The 27,182-nt window shown below is 39.9% G+C and overlaps 1 protein-coding gene across 4 annotated transcripts in view; it reads left to right on the top strand.

Moving 5' to 3' along the window:
- Positions 1-25,811, top strand: part of APP (amyloid beta precursor protein) — a 194,931-nt gene extending 169,120 nt beyond the window's left edge. For 2 of the 4 annotated variants that reach the window (XM_050970776.1, XM_050970759.1), the window contains 5 exons: positions 54-275; positions 8,046-8,099; positions 19,284-19,384; positions 22,827-22,973; positions 24,571-25,811. In XM_050970776.1, coding sequence (XP_050826733.1) covers positions 54-275; positions 8,046-8,099; positions 19,284-19,384; positions 22,827-22,973; positions 24,571-24,672 — 626 coding nt within the window. In that variant the 3' untranslated portion in view covers positions 24,673-25,811. The remainder of the gene's footprint in view (positions 1-53; positions 276-8,045; positions 8,100-19,283; positions 19,385-22,826; positions 22,974-24,570) is intronic. The other 2 variants (XM_050970784.1, XM_050970767.1) reach the window with 1 other exon arrangement.
- The last annotated feature ends 1,371 nt before the right edge of the window (positions 25,812-27,182 follow it).

Below are 27,182 nucleotides of genomic sequence, written 5' to 3'. Positions count from 1 at the left end.
TCTTCAGACATGCTGGCTCTTTCATATGTTTCTGCATTGAAATTTCCTTGCAGATGAATTACTTCAGAAAGAACAAAACTACTCTGATGATGTTTTGGCCAATATGATCAGCGAACCCAGAATCAGCTACGGAAATGATGCTCTTATGCCTTCATTGACGGAAACAAAGACTACAGTTGAACTTCTTCCAGTGGATGGAGACTTCAGCCTAGATGACCTTCAGCCATGGCATCCCTTTGGAGTTGATTCTGTTCCAGCCAATACTGAAAATGAAGGTAAGTACAATAGGTGGAGAAACCACAGAACTTTCTGAGCTGAAGTTTGTGGTTTCTGTTCACATTATTCTCTGAAAATTAATATTTTTCTTATAAGTAAGAGTAAGTGGGATAGAGGTTCTGAAATGTACATTTGGAACTGGTCTCCTGTGTCAGTTGTGTCTCTTTGATGGAATAGAAAGTCCTGGTAATTTAGACACACAGTATATTTCAGGCACGTTTTGAGTTTACTTGCCTTCAGAAACAAATCATAAGTCTAGGAGATTATGAGTAACAGTCTTATAAGATACATGACAATGACTGCAGGGAGATAGATAAGCTGTTAGATTTGTGCCATGATGAAATGAATGTTTTATTTAAGGTAGAGCTTTTTATTTGCTGGCATGAAAATTATTACAGTTCCAGCATAATCCTAGCAGACAGATAATGTTATTTCACTCCCTACACTGGTTGCCTGGAATGTACTGCAGAAATGCTTCTACATGCACATCAGTTCAACTTGGCTAGTGAAAATGTTTTTCCTGAAGAGTATTATATGTTGTTCATGAGCTACTTCAATGAAGTGACTGCATGGTACTTGAATAATCCATATAGAATCTGGAATTGGTACTTCACTTAGGAGTTGGAGCCAGTAAATCAGAAACCTGAGGGACTTTGGTCATGTCATTCAAGTTCCTCCTCTTGCCTTTGTGGTTCTTTCTTCAACTGCACTGTTACTAGTGCTAAGTTAATCACATCAGTAAAAGTTTGATACTGCCAAGCCACAGTTCATACAGAGCCTGGAACTGCAGAAGTCTTCTCAGGCAAATCTGTGATCTGGAGCTGAACTGCACAGACATTAAAATCATCTTCAAGTATTTTGAAACCACTGGCTTAGGCTGTTCCTGTCCTCAGAATGAGTTCTGAGCTCATCCTTATGCAGTTAGTCTCATTCCACATGGTATGAGTGACTGTGAGCAGCTGGGTGTGTGGGACATGGATTTGCCAGGTGAAATCAGTGGAATCAGAAATAGATTTGTGTGGTATTGTCCACAAAGGTCCCAGGATGAGGGAAGAGACGAGAAAGTTGACTCCATGTATCAGAAGATTTATTATTTTATGATAGATAATATATTAAAACTACACTAAAAGAATAGAGGAAAGATTTCATCAGAAGGCTAAGCTAAGAATAGAAAAGGAACGAATAACAAAGTCTTGTCTCTGACCGAGACCGTCTGGCCAGGTGATCTGTGATTGGCCCTTAATTGGAAACAGCCAGATGAGACCAATCACAGATTCCCCCTGTTGCATTCCACAGCAGCAGATAAGAATTGTTTACAGTTTGTTCCTGAGGTCTCTCAGCTTCTCAGGAGGGGAAAAATCCTAAGGAAAGGATTTTTCATAGAACATGTCGGTGACAGATTTGCAATCAAAGTTTGTCCCAAGGAGTCAGAGAAACCTAGCATCAGGCAAAAGAAAAGACCTGCACAAAGGTCAGTGAGGCAGATACATAGCAGATGTGAGAGGAAGAGGAGAGGCTGGTCAGGAATAGGGCTAAAATCAGAGTACCAGTGAGTCAGCACTGCAAGTTAGGGACCAAGTAAAAGAGCAGAGCCAGAGCAAACTCAACAGACCCGCTGGCAGGAAGAACCAGAAGGCAGGAGATTGTGACAAGGACTCCAGTTGTGTCTGAAGGGCCCTTGCAGCCAAGTGGCATGCCAGGCAGTGAGAGCAGCTGGCTGGAGCACGTCAGGCACTGGCAAGGGTACAGATGGCTCACAGACTGTCAGGCTGAACCTCAGTTTCCTGGGGAAGGAGCTGCAGCTTGCTCTAACCCTAGCACACATATCAAGGCTGTCTGCCAGGAGCAGGTCACAGTCTAGCTCATGTCTGTCCTGCAGGAATTTTCAATTGCAGCTCTTGCTCCAGTTTTTTTCCATAGCTGAGGAATCTAGGGCATCAGTTTCTGTACCTCTCGTCTGCTTTCATAAAACATGGTGGGGATTAATTGTTGTTGATGTCTTTCCTCCTAGCTTCCAAAATACATTGATTTCAGTCACCAGGTTTAGAAGTTATTAGGTAGACAGGTACCCCCAGACATACCCATAGTTTAATCACACAAGAGTATTTTTTCCTTCAGAAACCTGTCTAAGCTCAGAATCTAATAATGAAAGGTACTTCAAAGTGACACTGAATTCCCACAGGCAGCTGTACTGAGCATGGTTCTCCTTTTAAAATGCATGGCAGCAAATAAGAAATAAAACTCTCTTGCCTGGAACACCATTCTTAATTATTATGCCTGTGTGTTTTAATGCAGTTTGTGGTTTGTTGCAGCACTTACTCTTTCATGCCTCCAAGTTGATAGGGTTTAGTTTTAGTTTTTTATACCAGGATTGTGTTGTATTTGTCATGAACTTATTGCAACAGTCAGTTCAGTTAGGCCAACGATTATAATTGTTCAAGTATGCGCAGTTAGAAGTGGAAATCATTTGGTGACTTAAACCTCTTCAAGTCCTTCTGTTTCCCTGTCCTCTACCCAAACCACAATGGGATGATCATTGCCAAGATATACCAAGAATACCTTCTTTCTTTAGAGACCATTTCTATACCTTTGTCCATAGCATCAAAGTGGAATTTCACAGCTTGTTTTTTTTCCTTTGTGTTTGTCTCCCACCTTGTTGTTCCAGAACCCCAGGACTGACTGTGCCGTTTGTCTTTGTTTCCCATTCCTGTTTTCTTTTTTGATAGTGGTGTTACTTCAGGCTTTTTCTACCTTGCTTCCAAAAATATGTTTCTGTCTTCTTATAAAATGGTTTGGAAGTAGCAAAAAGTTACTAACAATTGACATACTTTTCTCCTCCTTTTTTTCTCCCTCTTATAATTTGATGAAGTTAAAATACCACAGCCCTTCCCGCTAATATTTCTTGTTATTATTAATTCCCATGCCTGTTTACTTCCATGGCCATGATCTAATCTCATGTTTCACCCACAGATACTAATAATGTATTGATATCTTGCCATGGAATCTTAAGGGTTCATAACTCCATTTGAAATTTTCCCAATGTAAACTGCAGGTTTTTAAGAACAGGTTTTATGCAAATAGTTGATTTTCCTAGAATTGCTTTTACTGACTAGTAAGTGAAAAACAGTCTAAAAATAAATAGACCTTGAAAGTCTAACATTACTCAGTATTTTCTGCAAGTATATTCTCACTTGTTTTCCCCTGAAGTAGACTCCCTGGAAATGTTGACAGGAGTTGATCTGGAGCAGCACATAATATACTGTATAGATGTCCAGCATGCTGTGACACAAATTAGGTTAACAAAGAAAACACTTTCTGAGAACTGTTCGGAGGGACCATGAAAAATGTCAGCAAGCTGTACTTCAGCAATGCAAAATGCATCTTCAGAGGTGACCTCCAACAAACCCCCAACAGCTGTGAAGCTCTGACACTGCCAAGCCTTCTGGGCATTTTGCCTGTGACTAACTGGGTTTCGTGGTTTACCCTTTGTGTTTTAGCTTGCAGATTACAGGGAGCCTTAATTTCTATATCTAGTATTTCTCTAAAGTGATATTCCTGTAAATGTACTGTGTTATCCTTATGATTTGTTCAGTTACTCCCTTCAACGATGTTCTTGATAGGGGAGCATCACATAGCACTCCTCTCCTGCTGGTCTGTACCAGCTTTTCATGTACTTTTCTTTTACTTTTGAAAAGAGAAGTAAACACGTTCTCTCTTGCTCTTCTGAGATCTATTAGTATTAGGTAAAGGTGGGAATGTGTGGCCTCCATGAAGCCTGAGCAGGCGGTATAAATAAACATGTACCGGTTTAGTTTTGTGAGTCTGTTTGGACAATGCATTTTCAGTCTTACTTCTGGACACGTGAAAGTGTATTCAATAGAAATACAATTCTGCAGCTTCAAAATGAATGTGCTTTTTATAATAACATACAGTCCATGTTTGAGTTTTGATTATTGATAAATGCTGTGGAAGGTTTAAATTTTTCCCCTCTTCATTAGCTGTTATGATGATGTGGTCCGGTGAGGTGTAGCGGTTTGACCGTGGGCCAAACGCCAGTGCACTCACAAAAATCATCTACTCATCTTCCTCTGCTATAAGTGAGCAAAGGAGGAGAAAAAAAATCAGTTCAAATAAAGCTCATGGGGTTGAGATAAGCTTTAGGAGAAGAGACTTTAGGGCAAGACAGGATTAAAACTTCAAAAGGTATAAAGAAAACTTTATTAAAACTAGTAAAAGAAGAATGGTAAGAACTAAAATAAACCTTTAGAACACCTTTCCTCCCCCCAGCCCCTCTTTCCTTCCCACTGACAATGCAAAGACACAGAACCTGGGATTCTCAGTCAGTTTATCACTTCTAAAAAGAATCTTTCTTCAGTTCATTCTGGGAGAGGAGTCTCCCCTGGTACGCTATGGAAACAGCTCCCCATGAACTCTTCAGCACAGTTCTGATTTTCACAGCAAACAGTCTGCCCAGAAAAACTCTGCATCATGAAATCCTTCCCGTGTCTTGCAGTCTTCCCACAACTACTTTTGTGGGCCATTTCAGCTTACAGGGTACAGTTTTTGAGGATGAGCTGTTCTAGTATAAGACCAAAGAGTCCTCTTTTTCTGTCTCTGAAAGCAAAAGTTCTCTCTGTCTCTCTTTTCAAGTCAGATCACAGCTTTTCAACATCTGCATTCTCCAGTTCTCATGGGCTGCTGGTGAATGCTTCATCCCCTCATATGTTTCATGAATTACAGGGAAGCAGTTTGTTGTATTATAGTCCTCATCATGGCTTACAGAAGATTTTCAGCTCCTATGCTCAGAACATCTCCTCCTCCCCTTCACCCTTCTGAACTGACCAGGTATCCCTGATGCTCTCCTCACATGTCCCCGCTTTCCCTTTTCTCTGGCTCTGGAGAAGATTGGTGTCCCTAAGTTCTTCTCTTCTCAAGTAGAGTTCTGCAAAGCTGAAGAGTAGATCTTCACCAGGCTCCACAAATCGGGGGAAACGCTCATTGTGCTTTTCTCCCTGTTGGTCGTGTGATCTTCCTGGCAGTGCACGAGCCGCACTGGCTGTCAGCTCCACTCAGCGGGATGCTGAAAAATGAATAAAAATGTCATTTTTATCTCTTTCTTTACAGCAGGGCAGGTTAGAGGCAGACAGGCATGAAAAGTCTTAACTCTGGCTGGGCCAAGATGGCAGCAGCCACGTGGCTCAGTGGTGCTGGGATGGCCCTGGCCGCATGGCTTGGAGGTGCTGGGATGGCCCCTGCCACAAGGCTCAGCAGTGCCAGGATGGCCACCCCCAGCAGGATCTTGGTGGCCGGACCTTGTTGGGGCCCGATGGGATCGCAGCAGCCACGCCAGGGGCCCAGCAGCCCCCATCAGCCACCTTTCCAAAAGCAGGAAAAATAAGAGAACTTCCCCCAGGTTTTCGTTCTTAAGTATGTTATCCTAGAGGTGTTCCCAGCTTCTCTAATTGGCTTAGCAGTGTGTCAGTTCTCAAAGCCAGACAGCTATTGGTTTTGTCAGGCACAGGTGAAGCGCTTAACAGCTTCCTACAGAGAATTACTTCAGTGGCTGATGTCTTTCCTCCTCACCAAAATAAATTTAATGCTAAACCAGCATATGAGGGCAAGCAGTGAGAAAACCGACAGACAAGAGTTTCAGAGTTAACTGCTGTTTGTGCATGTATCATTACTGAGCAGGGCAAGAAGGTTTTAAAATCCAGCTGAAATTCAAAAGGTGGTAGCTCTCCAGAAACTAACCTTTCTTTGTATCACATTGCCTGGCATCACAGTCTGCTTTGGAAGACTCTTGGCTCTTACCATTTGCCTCCAGTTTTTGCCCTGAAGCTGGTTTGTTTCCTTGACCAGGTCTTTTCACTTCTGTGTCACTTACGAAATGTGCCGGTGGCCCAGCCTTTCCCCCTGTAAAGGGTTTCTAAAATTTTAGATTACAAGAATTATTCATTACTGATACTTTCACCTAACCACAAATACTGCATTAATCTGAGGTCAGGTCCATGCTACTGTACAACAGGAGCTTCTTTAATCCTTTTCCCCTTCCCCTACTCTCATTTCTGATGCTGTGCACAGGCTTCTCTCTCAGTTCTCCATAGCTGTTGCCATGTGGGGTTACAGAGAGGAGGGGGGAAAAAACTCCTCAGCCTTCTAGGGAGGATGTGGGGGCCAGGGTAATAGAGGAGGGGTCTGCAAGAGCAGTCTGGGTAATGCTCATGGTTATTTCTTCCATTGGGTCCTTGCCACTGAAAATTACTGCTGACCCACCTGAGGGTTGGTGCTGACAGTATTGAAAAACCTAGCAGAAGACATAAATAGAAAAATATTCAAAACTGTGGGTTTTAGTTAAGGACGGAAATTGTGTTTTGTATAGAGCTATGTAAGGAAAATAATTACATGCTATGGTAGTGCCACTCTGAACTGCTGTGAAAGAAAGTTCCTCTGCAGCACCAGACTTGCAAGCTCTGTGGAAGTCTACCTTGCTGGAGACACAAGTGAGTCAGATGTGCTCATGTGCTTTAAGTTTGCAGCCAGTGTAAAGCTGAGTTACTGGGAATTATTCAGAGGCAGGAGCTCATGCAGTCATCTCATGTGCAAAGGGCATGGGAGCCACTTGGGCTCTCACTTACAAGCATGGCAGGTTGTTTGTCCAACCCACAGGAACACTAAGCCAGTGACACAGGCTTCCTGAGAAGATGGGCAGTTCCATCGCTCATATCAACAGTATCATCAGGCTTGTGTGATTTTCTGATGAACAGTTCTTCTTGATTGAAAACTGTGGGTCTATCAGATTCCCTGTGTTACTGCATCTCACTGCTGATGAAGGCTCATAGCTGAATCCAGACATTCAAATGAATAAGAATATATGTTAAAATTCTGAATTCTAAGGAAAAATGTAACACTTCATTTCTGAATCTAAGTTCTTTGACATTGTCAAAGACTGAGTAGATAAGGAAGGCAACACAATTGGAACAAAAGAGATAAACAACCAAAACAAAATCTGAATCTTTTAATAAACATTTCCAGTGTGTTTGAACTTACTGAGGCAGTTGGTAGTGACTCAAAGAGCTCTAAGTTTTGCAAATGCTATTTTTCTGTTAGTGCCAGTCAGCTACTTCAACTTAGGTTTCAGCTGATAAAACCTTAGTAGGGTAATAAAAGAGTTTTATAGAACTGTATGTGACATATGTTTGGATAGAAATTTGTGTTTCTTCTTTCTTTCCCTTCCAAAAACTGGAAGATAAATATGTTGTTCACAAGTCCGAACATATAGGAATATTGATTGTATTTTCAAAATACACTTTATTTTTTTAAACATTATAGATGGTGCTGTAAAGAATCCCTGTTGAAAGGAAAAAGGAGGGATTCAGGAGGCTTTTAAATCAATATTGATAAAGAGCCGCTGCAGGAAGAGCTCATTATGTACATTCTGGCTGCCAGTTCTGATCAGACAATGGGGAAAAGTTTGCATGTAATGAACATGGTTTTGTTCTATTGACAGAAATTATTTAGTCTTACTGGTTTCTGACTTGAAGCAGTGATGCTGCCTCAATGCTGAAGCTTTCCTTGTGAAGTCTTACCCATCCCTTCCTTTTACTTTCAGGATTAACTGAAGGCGGATATTTTCTAGTTGTTGCTTTGGTAACTGTTAATGCAGTATGTCTCTCCTGCACTGTCCCAACAGAAGAGCCCTTGACTTTGTGATTTATGGGGATTTTGTTTATTTTTGTTTGCTTTTTTGTTTCTTTTCTGCACGTGCCTAGTTGAGCCCGTTGATGCCCGCCCAGCTGCAGACAGAGGACTCACCACACGACCAGGTATATGACTTGCATGGCTTTTACCTAACCTGTATTTTTTTCTGGCATGCATATGGTCTGCTGGTGCTGAAATTATTTACCTTTGCTTTGTTGTACCCTGCTCACAAAATTTAATGCTATTCCATGAATGATGGGAGCATCATTCCCTCACGAATAATCCCCATATGAGTGCTGTCCGTATTGAGGGAGTTTGGGATGTGTGCTTGTAGTGGGAATGGGTCCCAGATCCAGAACTGATTTGTATCAAAGGTCTCATCCTTTCCAGAAATAACACTTTGGCAGGTGCAGGAGATGGTAAACTTGGTACCCTGTACAGACACTACTTCTAATTTGGGAATGTATAATAGAAATGTTGAATCCTTTATGTAGAGTGAGCAGAGCTAATGAAGAATTCATGTGTACAGTTTCAGAACTGCAGGGGGGCATTGATATTTTTTGCTGTGGTATTTATCTTACTCCAAATACCTAAAATTTGGTATTATCCCCCTGGATTCCCTGAGGATGCCTGAGGACACAACTATTCATTCCATTCTAGGACAGAGCAGGGTGATTGTTTCTACTCTGTGGGTACCTTTGTTTTTGTAGTAATTTCAGAACAGTAGCAGATCACTAGGTTGAGTCAGGCTGCAAATGATTGGAAAAGTTAAAATGGGACAATTCCCGTTTCCAAAAGGAAAACTTATTTTAGCTTTTCATACTTTTTTTTTTTTTTTTTGCGCTTTTGGGATTATTTTTCCTCTGTTTTTTGTTCAGAATTATCTGACCTCAACAATCATCTGGTCCAACAAATATTTAGATGGTATTTAGTATTTAGTATTTAATAGTATAAAAGGCCATTGAGAGGAAACAGCCTTTTATTTCAGAAGAGGCTACTCTCTGACCCTTTGATGTAATGAGAATATATTTCAGGGTCAGGATTATTTCAGTGTCACATCATAATTGTGTTTTCTTCCTTCAGATCATATTAAATTGATTGATCTGTATCCCTTTTGCCTTTATCTTGTCTTCCAAACGTCCATTAGATGACATCGTGGACAACATCTTGCTAAATGTTTTTAAATCTTAACTCACCCACGTTTAGCAACTGCAGAAATTGCTACAGTGGGTGCTAAACAGTGGGAGCTAAAATAAGCTCCTATGTTGCAGCAACTGGGATATGTGTCAGAACTGGCAAGGTAGTGTGCTTCTAGCACTGTGTTAGGAGTCTGATATTTTTACTTATGTTTAGAGTCTTAATTCAGTCCATGAAAAGAGCCTGGAAACTGGTACAGAGCTACAATGCCAAAAATCTAGGGATCAGGAAAAAATCCTTTCCGTACTGCATTATCTACCTTCTTCCCCAGGAACAGTAGAAATATCACAGATGAAACATGCATATGGTTTAATCCAAATTTTGTAATGCTAATTCATCTTTCTTATAATATTAAAATTTATTATTATTTGCAATTTTAATTTCAGTCCTCCTAAAAAATTTCCTGTTATGAGGCCCATATTTATTACTGCAGGTTTTTCCTTCCTCCCTTCTGTTCCATCACACACTCTCAGAAATCCTTAGTGTCCTTCTCTAGAGAGAGGATTTCCTCTCACTGCCACTCTCTTGTTTCAGAAAGAAACTGTATGTTTTAGTCAACTGCATCAGAGTGCTTTGTTGGTTGTGTAGATACCAGTAGTACTAAAGTCTAGAAGCCTCATGACAAGAAGTCATGAGTCATCTTGGTGAATGTGTGCAATAGACTACTAAGGATAGGTCAAAAATATTTCAGCATCTGACCATTATGGCTTGAAATTTGGCAGATGGCAGGTGCTGTACCTTTTGTACTGTGAAAATTGCAGGGGACATTTCCTCAATGTTCTGCTAAAGTGCTTAAGTTTCCTATGTCTTCAATCACCATTTATAGATTTAGAAAAAAAATTCCTACACATACAGATTCTGTCTATAAATGTGCATGTGGTTTTTATCATCATTCAAAAGCAAATTATGTGTGACAAAACTTCACTTTAACAGAGAAATTATTCCAATCTGAATATCTTAATGAACTAGGAATAAAGGAAAGCAAGTAGATGCTTATTTCAACTATGAAGTGCACAGGGATTCTGATAGTTTAAAAGTGTGTGCTTTAAAATAATTTTACTTTACTTGCTAATTACAAACAAAATTTCTATACTGGAGGTTGAAAAAAGAAAATAAATACTTTTTGTGCAGGAATTGTCCTTTTGGGATAGTCTGTTTTTACAGTTTGAGGCTATTATTGAAGAAAAAAAATGTAAAAATATAGTAGATTACTGCAGAGTGGAAAATTATTAATGAAAGACCTGCAGATTAATGCATCCAGCTGCTTGTGACTTTTTGTTTTAATTGCCCAGCTTCTTGTTGGTTTCCTGAAAGGTTTGCCCTTTCTGTGGGCCTGACTTTCCAGTTGATGCTTCTACTTGCTTGGCTCGAGTGACCTGCTTCTTCAGGATAGAAATAGTGGTATCATGTCAGCCTGTAACACTACAGGCCTTAAGAAGAACAAATGAATGTTTTAAAGCTGTTTGAATTTATTTCTTGAAGAAAATGAGCTCTGAAAGGACTAAGCCAAACATGCAAACATGTGCCCTTTTTTCTCTTTTCCATTTTATTTACTTCTTGCTCACACAACATTCTTATAATGATCAGTAGGTTTTTCTTACAGGCAGATCAAAATCATGCAGATCATCTTCGTCACTTTCTTACAAGAGAGATAGATTGGTCACAGTACAGAACAGAGTCACAGACTCAGAATACTAGGTTGAAAGAGGACCTCAACAATCATCTGGTCCAACAAATATTTAGATGGTATTTAGTATTTAATAGTATTTGTGATACCTGAGATGTTTTTCCTTCACCACATCATTCTCTTTAAAAAAATGAAGTCTGTGGGTCAAGCCAGAAAAAGTAAGGAGTTGTCCAGTTCATGGAGTAGAAAAGTTTATGAGTAAGGACCAAGTTTAAAGCATTTGTTGAAATTTATGCCAGTTTCTAAACCCCCACCTCTGTTGTGCTCCACCTTGACTGTCCACAGTTAAAGCTTGAATTGGAATCTGATCTACATCAGTCCTAGGAAAATAATTTTGTCTGGATGAATCCCATTTTCTAGTATGGATAAAACATCTGTGTAATTCACATGGGCATTAGAAAAGGATTCCAGTGCCTTAACTTACTGTCCTTCCCCTTCCTAATTCACAAATGGGCAAACAAACATAAAAATTATGCCTAAAACCTTTTCTTATAATCTTCCTAAAAAGGAAGTAAATGAGATGGTCAATGGTCAGAGGGAAGAAAAATACCTAGATCTATTAAGTAGTCATCAGTGCACTATTTTTTAATACAGCACAAAATTATAACAGATAAATGACATATTTCTTGCCATTTATAAATTGCTTTATACAAGGAGCTGTTAGATGTTAGGTGTTAGAAGGCTCCAGTCCAGCCTGAGAACTTCCATACAAAGAACTTCAGATAGAACAAGTACCTGTTTTCTTGGTAACCTCACTGTAACAACTTATTCAGTAGTGTTTCCTTCTCTCCTGTGCTCCAGCAGTCACTTCTTCATGATGAGCACTTAATTTCTTGCAACTGAATTTTGGGTATCTGTTTGCTAGCTGATTTTTTTCTTTGTGCATATAGAGACATATACATAAAAATACATATAAAAACATCTCTAGATGCTCATGAGCAAGCCCCTTTTACTTACATTAATTCAGCAGCTCTGATCTGTGGAAATTGAGTGAAGATTAGAAAATGTGGCATCAGAAGGGACATTGCTTACTATTAGCATATTTTCTGTAATTCAAGGTGATAAACAACAAATGCTCTGTTCAGGGCAGATCATATTTTCATCTGTTCCACAGCTGCAGTTGGAATTATACACTCAGAGCTGTAAATACATCACTTACAGGATGCCCATAGTTCACAAGGCAAGGATTTTTGCTTTTAAGCATATTACTTTTTTCCATGTAGTATAGTTTGGACTTGGTGGTTTTTTGTGTTATTCCAGCTCTTTGTCAGTTGATCATTTTTTGCAAACATTTAACTAATTTGGAGAAATGTTGCACAAAAAAATAAATCTGCTTCTGTGTCTTTGGCCCTTCTGCTAATAAATTCTGGCATGTCTATCTTTATTACATTGCATAATAACTGAGGGTTTTTTCCCTCATGCAGAGTCTCTGTAAGCCTAATGGCTGTTCTGGAGAATCATTGGCACATATGCTGCAGTCTGTATGAGCTGAGGGCATAGAGCAGCTTAGTTATTTAGGATTTTCTTGTCAGAAACTGCCAACATATTTTTTTTCCTGTGTCTGTGATGTTAGTTCAATACAGTTGCTTTAAACAAACTGTCTGCAGCTACTAAATAAAAATCATTAATATTTTTTTTTCCATTCAATTGTTGTGGCTTGTTTTATGAGATTGTTGCTAACTATGAATGCAATTATAGGTACATAGGCACAGCATCTGGATTGACATGCCGGAAAGATTATCAAACCAGATTTTTCTTGTTTTGATTATTCATTCAGATTTTAATTGTTTTGATTATTTCTACACACACTTATTCTGAGAAGTAACTATTTTATACTTCATTCTGAGATTCCTTTTTAAAAAGATAATGCTTTTATTCCACTTATTTTCTGATTTTTTCAATTTGAGAGCCCCATAATCATCCATGAAGTAAAAGTGAACCAGCAGGTCACTGACATCTTAGGAGAGACCAGAAAGTTTTAGCTCCACACAGTTTTAAAGTGCATATCCCTCAAAGATGTTTGAGTTAACCTTACAAAAAAGAGTTATATAGTCTTCATTTTCATCTTTATGAGTTTACAATATACATTCTTCTTTCATTTCAAAATTAAATGACCTGCACAAAGTCACCGAGTCATATGGAAGTAATAGTTGAACTTCTCATTACAACAGGCAGCTCTCTCCTCCAGGGGTTTGCTCCAAGACTGCATTCCTTCCCTTCCACCTTTTTTATCTTTGATGAAGATGAGCCCAGATAAAGCTGTTTGCCACATGTCTAACAGGCTTTGATTCAACAACTCTTTTCTTGTTCTTGCCATGACTGAAGCACAGTTCATGGACATGGAGCTGAATGTTTTCCTAAATGCAGTTGGTACCACAGTCACTCAAACTGCTGCATATTACAGTGCTGCACTGGGTTAAGGACACCCAGGTCTAGTTGTTTCAACAGTGAGAAGCACTTCACTTGGAGATTTAATTTTTAACTCTAGATGTAACCTCAGGCACAGCTAACACTCCTGGATCTGTGCAAAACAATATCACAAAACCTTTCCAGCTGTTTATGTAACCAGTAGACAAAGTAATTGCAAGCAGTTTGGTAGATGAGGTGCATCTAATTATATCCTTGATGTGATTCACTGTAATCTCTTTTTTTAGTCATCTGAAAGCATAAATATATGTTTACACAAACACAGCTCATCAATGTTAGTAAAGACTGTTTCCAAAAGCAGTTGCTTGGTTTTTATTTCATATGAGTAGTTTTTCACTCCATATTATTTTTTTCCCATAAGGGCAAGGAAAAATTCGGGTTTCATACTCTCCATTTTTTGATGTTTGGAAATGGATGTGTGCACACATGCATGTGTACATTTCCAAAAGCAGTTAATATTGCTGATTAAAGGCAATATCAATAAAAAGCCCATCATAGTTAGCTCGTTTTGTTGCATTTCACTAGAAGCTTTTAAAAAATAGTTTTGCCAGTTTTTCTAAGGAGCTATGAATTAATGTATTTTTCAGCTGAATTGAAGCATTTTTAAATTGAAGTTATTAAGATTGCAGCTCCCTAAAGGTGGTATGTAATTCAGAAGAAAACTGGTAGCAATTATCATTATTTGTGAATTTGCAATGAGGCTGTTGCTCTCACATTTCATCTTGTATATTGGCTTTTGTGTTTGGCTTGTGTGTTTTAGAATTGGTAATGAAAAAAACATAATTTTGTCTGAGGTCAGGATTAAAGTTCTTGTCAGAGAGAGAACTGTTCTTTGTGTGCTTGTCTTCAGTGCAAGGGTGAAGAGGTTTTAGGAATCCCTTGACTGTTTGCATCTCACCTCTGATCAAAGTTTTAGAAAGACCCTGAAGTTTTTCCTACTTCAGTTAGTACCCTTGAAAAGTATAGCTTTGATTGTAGCATGCAAGTCTAAATGTGTGGTCACTAGGACAGTAAAGTGAATTAACTTTACTGGTAATAGAGAGAATCTCTTCAACAAAGCCTCAATTCTGTGACATTGTGGAAAGGTGTGTTTAACCCCATGTATATTTTTATCTCATACCAGGTATTTAATTGATTCCAGTGCAATGTCATACTTCTCCTTGCTATATAATCAGTTATTTGCAGAAGATGAGCAGTTTACCCTAGTTGAAGCCTTTTTCCTCACTTGTAAGGGAGGTAGAAGGAAGGAGGTAGAAGGAAGGAAAAAGTTGCTATCAGGTTTGTTACTGCAACAGCTAAAAAAAAAAAAATTCTCTGTTTCTGACTTTTTTCCGGTGCAAGTTGCCAAAAACAAGTTTCAGTAAGTCTTAACATCATTAACTTCCTAATATCAGATCCTACCTTGTGCTCAGATTCCATGGCATTTTTGTGGGGTCTTGGTCACTTGGCGCAAACAAAAAATTTTCTGCCTGATCCCAAGGCAAAAACCCATTGTTTAACCTGCTGTGTGCTGAAAGCATGGCTCCCATGCTACTGTTTGATTGGAATTGTCAGAAGCAGAAGTGCTCATGTCCATTTTCCTACCTCTAACAGTGGTGCAAACAGAATATGTACAGATTTCACCTCTGCCTTATACCTCAGCACATCCATTGATCATTTGGCAGCTAGCATTTGATAGCTTCCAGGACTGAAAACTGTATTTTCACCATTGTGTTTAGTAACCCTGAAAGGACCTTTCTTCTCTGCATTTGTCCATTTGTATTTTGAACATCCTCATGATTTATGCCACTGAGTTCCAGAGTCCAATTTTGTATTGAATTATATATATGTACACACATTTTCTTGTGTTACCTTTCAATCTGCTGTATCATAGCCATGTCAGTGTCCTGTATTTCTTAGGAGAAATAATGAATGACCATTTCCTGTTGACTTTCCCCTTGTCATTCACAGTCACACACTCTGCTGTGTTTCACCTCATTTGCCTCTTCTAGTCTGAAGACTCACAGTTTCAGTCCTTCATGTACAAAAGCCATTCCATACCTGTGATCATCTGTGTCTCCCTGCATTGTATCTTTTGTAGTTCTTCTGCCTTTGTGAGAGGTGAGGTGACCAGAGCAAATAGCCAGATTTAAAATGAGGATGCATCATAAATACAGTGGTGTAAAAATGTTTTCTGTTTTCTCATAATTGCTTCTACCTTTCTCTTTGCCTTTTTGACTGCAGCTGAGCCAAGTGCCCACAGAGTTACCCACTGTGACTGCAAGGTTTCTGGCCCAGGTGGAACAGAGCTAAATTAGAATCTTTATAACTATATATGTGTAGTTAGGGCTTTGTATCCCCACAAGCACCACTTTGCATTATATCAACACTAAATAGAATTTCCCTTTTATTCTGCTCTTGGAATTTGTAAGATCCTTCTGCAGTTCTTTGCAACTGGTTTTACTTTGACTATCCTCTTTTTTTCTTGACATTTTTTGACAGTAAACTTTGTCATGTCACTATTCACTCTCCTATCCAGATCACTTTGCAAACAGCACAGCACAGATCTTTTTGGGACCCACTGGTAATATTCCTCCATTGTGCAAAACAGATGTGTACTTGCACTTCATTTCCTTTCTCTTAGTCAGTTATGGAAAGTAATGTAGGACTTGCCCTTCTAATCCTTGGCTCTTAGCTTCTGCCAGAGCTTTGATCAGGGACCTTCTCAAAAGCTTTTTGGAAATCCAGATTCACTCCAAGCAGAATTCCTGTTTCCCATGTGATTCCTAACTCTTCCAGTGACCTCTAAGAGTTTGGGAGGTAGGACTTCCCTCAACAAAAGGCAAAGCAGATTCTTCACTAATTTATCTTATATGTGTGTGGATACGTTCCAGTCAATATTTATAGCTACAGTGGATTTGCCAGCTGTAGCAGTCGAGTTGTACAGCTCCTCAGGCCTTTGCCTTGGTGCAATTTCCATGTGGTGCTTTTGCCAGGTCATCTGCAAGGGCAGCAAGTGTGGCCATGGACAATGGTGAGCAGCTGGGAGCAGCCACCTCTTCAGCTGCTGCAGCCAAGGACAGTAAAACAAGTCCTGGGAAAGCCCTTTCCCCCCAGCTACTGCACTGGTACTCCACTGCTGTAATTTTCCCCCTTCCCTTTTAATCCTAAAACCAAAAAGGCAGGAGGGCTTGACAGGTCGAGCTTCCTTGCTTCCTTGTTCTCCTTTGTTGCAATCTGCTCTAATCATAGAGGAGCAAAGAGAACTAACTCTCTGAATTAAATGGAACAAACCTGGATGTTTGAATAATCCCCAAAATGCAATTAAAACCAAAAGAGGTTAGATGTTGATACCAAAAAATTTGTATCTTTTATTTAATACTAAGAGAGGCAAAGAGAAAGAAATGGAAAAGAAAAGAGAGAAAGAAATAGAGATAGGGGGTGGGGGGAGGGAGGACAGGGAGAATGACTGAGACAGATTAAGTAGAAGCAGACCACCCCTCCATGGGTCCCAATGACGTCTCCTTGTTTCCCTCCATCTGATCTTCTTGCTGGTGAGGATACCCTGCCAAAAAGTACAGAATCAATGGATCTGGGCAGGTGGGAACACACCCTGAGAGGGGCCAGTGTACTGACTCTTGTAAGACTCTGGATCTGTTGCATCATGCAGTATCATGTGCAGTGCTCTGGTGCAGGGTCTGGGGGTCCCCTTTGGGAGGGCCTTTGATGGGCCATAACATCCCCTCATCTGTGCTCCATGTGGAATGTCCCATAGATGTGGCTTTCCAGGGGTGAGAGGCCCTGCAGCTGGGCCAGTCTGCCCAGTGGAGGATGGGTGTTCACTGCCTCTGATTAGGGGATTTTTGCCATACACGTAAAACCTCACGTCATCCTCCCTTTGATGTAGGGGTCTGCACAAGCCTTGCAGCAGATAAGCCTGGGGCTGTAGCCTCCACCCATGAAGGTGCTGGGCTTAATCCTCCTGTAAAAGTATTCTTCTCAAACCAGGCTTGAGAACAGTGTCACTTTATTTTCTCCCAAAAAAATTTACAGCCCAGGGCCTCAGTCCAGAGTCTTCGGTGCAGTTTTTGTTCTACGGTTTTGCTAAGACAGGCACTAGTCCTTTGTAAAAATATTTAAGCCATAAACTCTAACATTTCAGTCTCCACCACACTTTTCCTCATTTCCCATTGATGCAGGTGTAGGAGGTACTTTGAGATGATGCACAAAAGAGAGTAAACTGTGCTCTTAATTTGGAAAACTAGCCACAGCTGCTTCAAGGATAGAAAGTTAAACCTGTTTTCAGGTACCATGGGGGTTTTATTTCCTGCAGCTCCACTTCCTCTTGCATTTCTTTGACAGAATATCATTGTTTGTTTTCAGACTGTAATTCCTCAGGTACTTTACACTTCTTGCATTTTAAAATGGTCTCCCATAAATGTCAAAATATATTTGTGTCAGTACTGTTATGTAGCATCAAGAATCAGGAACTTAATAGATTTGAGGGGTTGAAGTGCTTGATTCCTTAGAAAAGAAAAAGTAAGGTAAAATTGATGGGGCAGACTCTTCAAAAAAATAACCAAAAATTCTTTATAGCATGAGGGTGATTCTTGTTCTCTCCTTTGCATGTTTTCCTATGAAAATAAAGATCAGAACCTTAGAGTGGGTTATCTGTAAAGTCCAGAGAAGGAAGATCCATTCTTACTGGTTCAAATATCAAAAGTAAACCAGCACTTAATGAAAAAAGAAATTGCACATTTGAAGGCAATAAAAAAAATTACTGGATTGAGTGCTATTTTAGGCTGTGGAGCGCATTGGAACATGGAATTCTTAAGGAGTTATTATTTAGAGTTCAGCGAGACAGTGGAACTACAGGAGCAGTCAGTAGTGTTGAGAATTTTAAAAGAGGTTCTTCCTCTTAATCAAAATTTAACTTCAGAACAAGATTCTAAGAATTAAGCCTTGGAGAGGGGAATTGGGAGTGAGAAAATGCTGAAATAAACACTAACAAGGAATATGAACTGGTTTGTTCTTACTGTATTCAGTAGAGGGAAGAAATTACGACTCATAAACACCATTCTTCTGCAGTGTTTTACCTCCAAGAAATACAAATGTCTGGTTCATTGCTACTGAGAAGGAAAGCAATCAGCTCCATGAATATCTATACAGTCTCTCTAGGCCAGAGCTGGCTCTTCAGGATTCATAGACATATTCAGGATTCACTGCTCATCCTCCTAAGGCTATTTTCCAGGAGGAAATTTTGCCCTTCTTTCCAGCTAGATGAGTGCAGCATCTCCCCTTCACACCCGTAAGAGAAGAGGACTGCAAACTGTGTGCAATTATAGATGTTGTGAGCTGTAGTCACTTGCTTTTCTGTATGTTTCTAACAGAGACACAGTTATCTTTCAGAGAGAAGACAAGAAGAATCATTAATTCTGAGCAGTATGAAATCTGAAAACTCTGTAAACTCCATAAACATTTTAGTAACTTGTGCATGTTTGTGGAAAAGGTATAGACTCACAGGAAGCAAGAAAATAAGATATCTGGAGTTCTCTTACTCATACCATGAGTATTTTGTTTTTTCCTCACAGCAGCCTGAGCTGAGGGAGGAGGAAGATTTTGGCCTAAAAAACAAATTTTCTTGACATTGCTAAAGAGGCTGTCAGAGCAGATCTGTATGCAGCCTGTGAGCCAATTCAGGAGGCCTCTGTTGGTCCCTCACAGCTTTGTTCATGCAGTGTTTCATGCTGGAAGCCTTTAATGCTTGTACTAATTTAAGCTGCTGAGGACTAAGGATCATTTTAACAGAGGAGAAACTTTACTAGCTCATTCTGTGTCACCTTAGTGGGACTGAAACACCAGATGTACCTCACTTTCCTCCCAGTTCGTTTTCACATTTCATCACACCTCCTCCATGTGAATGGCACTGCTGCCTTCTGCTCTCCAGCAATGGGGTTAAGCAGAATCTTCCTGAATCTGAATCCTGAATTTAATGAATTGTCTTTGTGGTGCAATGCAGGTTCTGGGTTGACCAATGTTAAGACAGAAGAAATATCTGAGGTGAAGATGGATGCGGAGTTCCGGCATGACTCAGGATACGAAGTTCATCATCAAAAGCTGGTGAGTGATCAAACAGTGCTTTCCATGAATGCATTTTGAGATGCTGATTCAATCCTGAACTAGTGAGTCACTTGTGGCCATGTTTTGCTTGAGTGATGTGGACACTGTAAGTGTCAACAGAAAGTTAGCATGTGAAAAGATTATGATTTTTCTGGTTCTCCCTTCGATGAGAGTAAACCTGGAACAATGTCACTGAAAAGGATGGAAAGTCATTGAGCCTCACGTGAGAGGAAATTGCAACAGTTCCTGTCCTTGCACTTCTGTGGTATTTTTGGGGTCCCCAGGACAAAGGAGGAATTGATGCTTCTGACTCCATGTTCTTAGAAGGCTAATTTGTTATTTTATGTGACTATATTATATTAAAGAATACTATACTAAAGCTATACTAAAGAATAGAGAAAGGATACTTAGAGAAGGCTTAACAAGATGCTAATGAAAAACTCATGACTGACTCCTCAAAGTCCAACACAACCTTACGGTGATTGGTCATTAAGTGAAAACAATTCACATGAAACCAATCAACCACCCACCTGTTGGATAAACAATCTCCAACCACATTCCAAAGCAGCAAAACACAGGAGAAGCAATCAGATAATCATTGTTTTCATTTTTCTCTGAGGCTTCTCAGTTTCCCAGGAAGAGAAATCCTGGTGAAAGGATTTTTCCAGAAAATATGACAGTGACACACTACTATGCCACTGGATGTCCTTATATGGAGAATACTTGTCCCACAGTCCATCTGTCTCATTGTCTCTCTGCATCATACAAAGGATAGAGAGGATGGAAAATGCTGGGTTAAAAAAAAACAATAAGAGTTTGAGACGCATAGCACACTGCAGCAAGAAACAGAATGACACCATTTCAGGAATATAGTGCTTTTCCATCAAAACAGACAGCAGTGGTGTATGCATGGAGCATAACCTTTCACAAGAATGGCTGCTTGGGATAACAGGAGATTCCCCACTGGCCTTAATTTTAGTTTGTGTTTGGCTGTATCATTGTGTTTTGTTCCTTAAGGTGTATGAAATTATTATTAACAGGGGAAAGGCAGGTAGGAGCAAAAAATTGTTCCCCATTTGAAGTATGCTTCTTGTGAGCATAAAAATGACAACCAAAAGCACTGTAGTTAAGAAAAGCATCTTCTAAAAGCTTTTTTTTGGTAGTTTAATAAGCAATGAAGAACCCAGACAGCAGTGTTGACTATAAAAAACCTGTTCTTTTTCTTCTTTGGAAGGGTATATTATGTGATGAGGTTTCAGTTCCATAATTTTCAATATCCTGATATTAAACTTGAAAGCTTTTTTCCCTTAATATATTTTTAAAGCTAAGTAGTGCTGAAAATCAAAATTAACATGGGACTCAAATTTGCATTTGAACTAGACAATCACTCTGTGAAAGGATATTCTGCCATCTCTTTGATGCCAAGAACTGAGAATTACCAATTTGATGAGTTAATCCAAAATGCATTAGCCCTAATTTGGGAAAGTCCAACGTGCTTAGCTCAGGTGGGTTAAACATGCCAGTGGAGCAAACCTGTGCAGGGTAGAAGGGAAGGAATTTGCAGGACATGTGCTAGACACAGTAGTTACTGCTTGTCATAGTTTTCAGCAGCACCCTTTAGTGTGGAAGTGGTTTGATGCCATCTCAAGGAATTAGGTGCTGGGAACTCCCCATACCATGGTGGCTGATGGGGAGGGCATTGCAGTCCCTGTGTCATGCTTAAAATGGGACCTCTCTAGCTTTTCACAGTGGCTTTTGCCATACCTCTTACAGTGATAGGTACAACCACTATGTAAAGACAAGTGAGCTGCCTTCTGGTTATCTTTTCAATTGAGACTGAGCGGGGATTCTGGTATTGCTGAGCAAGTACTGGACTGATGCTCACAAGGCCTTGCTTCCCTGCCACACAGCATGTCCTGTCCAATGCCCTTCTACATTTAGCATTAATTCAAAAGCAGGGAGCAGAAAACGCTTTGATCTGTGCACCCATTCCATCCCACAGTAGAATTTCCTGAAACAGTCTCCTAAGGATATTGCTTTGAATTCAGCTGCACATGCTATTTTGCATGCAGACCTCTGAATTGGGTTGAAGTTGCATTTATTTTCTCCTTTGTGGAGGTTCATGTCTGAACTGTACATTAAGTTGATTTTCATGGCTTGGAGTGCTTAAGGCCTTCCTCTCTTGTCCATGTGTATTAGCTGAGGCCTTTCACAGTGCTCCTGAAATAATGTAGTAACAGAATTTCAGTCCTAGGCAGGTAAAATTCATGGAAGCAATTACTACTTTGCACCATTTTATGCCAACACTATCCATTGTTTGTACTTTCTAGTAAATTTTTAACTTTGTTATAACACATTTCTTTGTTGTGACTAGGAACAATATAAATATTTACACTGCATGCTATAATACCTTTCTGATGAAGGTTGTGTTTATTATAGAGTGCGAATGTTACACAGCTCAGTATAATTCTCAGCTGGTTTCTTGCTTCCTCTACATTCTTGTTAAATACTTGTCAAAGTATTTATTCTTTCAATATGAGATCGTTGTATGATTCTGTAAATGTAATTTATTCTCTATTTTTGCCCATTTTGGTTTAAAACAATAATAATAACAATAACAACAATAATAATATTAATAATAAATATAATAATTAAAATAGCCTGCAATTGGCATGCAGACAAAAGAATTGTAATGTATGCTCAGATGTGACATAATCCTGTGTATTCTTTGAATATGGAACAAGGCAATGAAGGCAATCACCCATTTTTCATACCTGCTCTTGCTTATAAAAGCCAGATTTATTATATGCACAGTAAAGCATCTTGCTGTCCTCTGTTTTGCCTTATCAGTGTATAAAATTCAAGTGGATTTGCTCTGGTTTTCACTCAGCTGTAACCTCCTAGGTCTCACAGAAGTACATCATGTAGATACAGCTTATTCTCTTTACCCTGCAAAATCTTGGAGCACTCCTTCGTGGTAACTTAAATCAGTGATAGCTTTTGTTGTCTCATCTCCTTTGGTGTGAGAATTTTCTCCCAGCTGGTTGGGAGCAGTTTTCACTGTAGTTCACAGGTCCTTCACTACTCTTTTATAGGAAAAAATGCATCATTGTCCAAACAGGCCACACAGATGTAAATTTATGACCACACTCATGATAAGCATTCTGAAAATAAAAAAGGGAGCTACTATCTAAGACCTGTGTGAGGCTGAACATGGAGCTGAGTGCCCCTTTCAGCACAGCACTGCTACACTGCCATATACATGTCCCAGATTGCTCCTCTCCAGCTTTCAGAGCTCTGTGGCAATCCAGATCTGAGTAATTCCCAAGACATTGAATTACTGATGCTTCAATAGCCTTTATATTGCTGTGGCAGCTTAGCAGGTTAGCCAAATGTTCAGTGAGCTTTTTATTAGCCATCTTCCTTTATATTTCTTTTGTAGGTGTTCTTTGCTGAAGATGTGGGCTCAAATAAAGGTGCTGTCATTGGACTAATGGTGGGAGGTGTTGTCATAGCAACAGTGATTGTCATTACTTTGGTGATGCTGAAGAAGAAGCAGTACACATCTATTCATCATGGGGTTGTGGAGGTAAGAAGAGACTTCCAAGCACAACTGGTGTCACCTGTGCAACACAGGCAACACACTGCTGTATAAATATTAATTTATGAAGGAAGAAACTGTGGTTTTAGCTATGTTGGCACTGATACATCCAGCAGTGTGGAATCAATTTGCTTTATTTAGTAAATGCAAGCACAATGTAAACTGTGTTAAAGTGGGTGTAAAACCACAAAACTTTCTTCTGCACTTATAATAAGTTCATTTTGTAAGAAATTTGACAGCAGCCAATGAGAAGATACTGTGCAAGAGGAAAAATCTGGTTTTACTGTTGGGAAATCATACACCAATTTTTATTTAGCTGTAATGTTTGAGACTGGCCCTCCCATAGCTTGTGCTGTGCACTGCAAGGATTTTCCCTGGAGAAGTATTTTATTGTTCTCTGTTCTGTAAACAAGATTTTTTGTTGCCACAAACAGCTTTGGATTTATGGCTGATCTGAAACTCATAATTTTGAGAAACAAATAGTAGGTAAGACTCTTACATAAGATTTTCAAGATTAAAATCTTTGTCTCTTCTCAGTCTGCCAAGGAGGTTTGTGGTTAATTTACAGTAATTTAAAATATTTTCTCTGTTTCATGGCTTTATGATAAGATCTCTGTAACTAGAAAGACTTCATTATGAGAACTGGAAGAGGTTCATTAACTCTTTTTCTTCCTATTATTTTGCTGTGTGAGTGTCTGGTTTGCAGATAGTACTTGTATTAGTAAGCACTTGAGACACTTGTTTAGTTTTGCCTTTTAGAATTGGTATTTTACATTTTTGATTGAAACCGAAGTCTTGATTAAGTCCCTAGTTTATGTTGGTTTAATCTTGAGTCAAATGAGCCTTGCTTTGTTCTAGCTGGAGACACATGATTTATTCCACTGTCTGGGATTACAAAGGGTCTTAAGAATTATTTGGGTAAGCCTTTGTCTAAAGGCTATGCTTGTGCATCCTTGTGTCCACACTGTGGTTATCCATGTGGTTTGAAACTTTCCAAAGAGACGTGGTCAGAATATCACCAACAGTGTGGGGTGATTTGCACAGATAGCAACCTGTGCAGAATTTTGGACCAAGAGGCAGAAAATAGCAAACAGGAATCTCAACTTTAGCTTTTGATGTGATAGCTGTCAGCCCATTTTGTAGAAAATTGAAGGAGACTTTAGTATTAATCCACCAAGCTGGTGGATATCTGGATATCTGCTGCCAACAGTTGTGCCACCAAAGACTCTCCTTTGGGTGAATTTAGTAATAATGGAAAAAACAGGAACCTTGTTAGGCCAAACCCCAGATCAGACATTGAATGTAGACATGCCATTGCTGCAGTATGTCTTGGTTTGAAAGAAGGTGTCTGCTAAGGAAGGCAGAAGCCTCCCTCAGAGGAGGAAGGAAATTGTAAATTATTAAAATTTTGAAATTAAGGGGGTCTCAGGCAAAGATACGAGGAAAGGAATAACAGTTCTTTACTAGTATGTATAAATTAGAAAAAAATAAAACAGCAACAACAAACTACAGCCTAATAGGAAAATTAAAAGGCACAGGGCATGCTGTGAAGGAATGTGACCCCAGTTGTCCCCTCTCCTGACAGGTTGATGCTGCAGTGACACCAGAGGAGCGCCACCTTTCCAAGATGCAGCAAAATGGCTACGAAAATCCCACATACAAGTTCTTTGAACAGATGCAGAACTAGGACATCATAGCAGCCTCATGAGTTGAATGGAAGAGTAATTGCTTCACTGCCCATTGGTGTTCAGTTATAATGTGGAAAGAAAGAAAAACACTCTGCTTTATTATTTACTCATTCTCGCCTTTTGACAGCTGTGCTGTAACACAAGTAGATGCCTGAACTTGAATTAATAAAATCGGTAATGTATTTTCTCTCTCTTTCTCTTTACATTTCAGTCTTTACACTACATTATTAATGAATGTTTTTTGTGTACTGTAAAGAGGTTAGCTGTATTTAACTAGTGCATGGATAGATTCTCTTTCCCAATTATTTATCATGTAGCACCTTAGCCAGTTGTATATTATTCTTGTGATTTGTGACAAAAATTAGGTCCTAGTTGAAACATGCTTTAAGAATTGATGGGGGATGCTTTCTGTGTCTGTGGGGTTTAGCTGCTTCTCTTTGCTGAGCATTTTTTTCTGATCACTATGCATTTTAAAGTAAACCAACATTTTTTAAAAGTATTTCAGATGAGTTATTGAAATTCTTTTTCTCTGCAACTGCATTTTATTGTACGGATTGTTGCTCCTGCTGTATTAGTGATGTAGAAATCATGAGAATACACATTTGTTTTGTTGTGCCTGTTTTATGTGCACACTTTAGGCATTGAAAGGTAAACTTTATTTTCTTTTCCATGTATCTTTTTGATCTTAAAAAAAATTATTAAAAAGAGTCCCTGTTAATTGTGAGCACTTCTGGGGGACGAAGTGCCTGCTGGCCAAAAGTTAACAGGGGTCCTCTGCAGGATGATTGTACAGAGCCATTGCTTATGAATTGATAGCTTTCTACACTGTGTTACATAAATAAATTAAGAAAAGAATGTGTGGGCAAGAGTTTTCTTTGGAGGCAGAAAACAAAGAGTTCTGAAAGCCATTTAAACAGAATACAAGGGTGTTCACACTGAGGGAGTTGGGATCCTACAGAGATTGCGGCACTGACAGTGGGACTGGAGCAGAAGGAAGGCAGCACTGAGACAGGGCAGGAAGTGGGAAGTGCCATCTTTGGCACAGCTACCCTCTGAGATGTCTTTTCCTTTTTTCCTTTTCTTTTACTTTCAGTTTGTATAACAGTGTTTTAATGTAAATAAATACATTCCTGGAGGAGCCCTGTTGTAGTAGTGCGTTTCTGTGCCAACCAGCCACCCTTGCTCATGCAGAGGAAGGAGCATGGCGTGGATGGCTAACCAACCTCCCACTTCCCTGGTCATCCCCTGCCGTGGTTTACCAGCAAGTTCTTCCCTCTCCTCCCCACGCCTCTGCTGGCTTTCTGGCAAGATCTGTGCCTTGCAATGTGCTGTATTGGTGAAGGCGAGGAGGAGCCTCCCAGACTGCACCCAGCTTGGTTCTGCTGCCTCACAGCGAGTGCCCAGGAGGGTAGAACAGCAGCACCAGGAGTTTTTTTTTTGCAGGAAGAGGGCAAAGCCATTGCCCAGCATGTTCACTCCATTGCCTGAGAGCTTCCTTCAGTTCCTGGCTCTCTGGGAGCGCTCCTGTGGCACAGGGAGAGCACAGTAACTCACACCACAGGGCTCTCCTGCCAAAATAAGGACTCCTCTGTTCAAACTTGGAAATGGGCTCTGGAATAAACTGGAGGGGTGTGTTTGTGAAAAAGAAAGTGAATTACTGTTTCTCTACAGTGACTGGGTTAGACAATGCAGGACTGAAGGAAGAACTAGGAGCAGAATAAAGACAGCATGATCTCTTCAGGGAAAGCCCCTTGTAACTCAGTTTGTGTGCAAGCCATGGCAGCCTCGTCTTCAGCATCACTGGCAGCCTTTGTCTCAGCAAGCAAGATGAGGCATGGCTGCAGTGGGGATGCACAGCTCAGGCAAATGGCTGAGTTGTTCCTGACTTCAACTATTACTAACTAGTCCTTCCCCATCCATGATCTTACCCAAAACCTCACCTGTTCACGTAATTCACCTGCTGTCCTGGAACACAGCCATGCTATCAGACAGGCCAGGAGGGATGTTCAGTCAGTGAGGGAACAACCAGGTCTGGGAATTTCAGAAGCCATCTGGGGAGATTCAGGATGATGAGGTGACACCTACTACTCTGAACCAGTAGTGGGAAAAACTGCAGAGCTTCCAATTGCCTGTTACCAACCAAGTGTTTATTCCCTTTGCTCTTCCATTTCTACTGTGTTAAGGGAATTCATCTCAAGGGATCAGAACACTGGAAGTGGTTGGTGTTATTTGCAGGCTTTGGAATACCAGTGTGTTACAAAAAAACTTACAAAATGCCCCCAGAGGATTTACCTTCTCCAGTTTTAAAACTGAACTGGTTGGGCCAGAATAATGTGTGATGATAAGCAGAGGCTTTCAGGCCCCAAGCTCCTTTAAAGAAAAAAATTCTTCTACAAATATTTAGGTTAAGCTTGTGTCTGTTTGTATAGGTGTTATATAGGTCACACACACCACCTAGAAAGGAATACGTAAGACTCTTCTGTGCACATGTCCAGTGTCATGGAAGATG

The sequence above is a fragment of the Serinus canaria genome, chromosome 1, assembly GCF_022539315.1.
Source record: "Serinus canaria isolate serCan28SL12 chromosome 1, serCan2020, whole genome shotgun sequence".
Taxonomy (NCBI): Eukaryota; Metazoa; Chordata; class Aves; order Passeriformes; family Fringillidae; genus Serinus; species Serinus canaria.
Note: the sequence above shows the minus strand (reverse complement) of the source record. Positions and strands in the feature narration are given on the sequence as shown.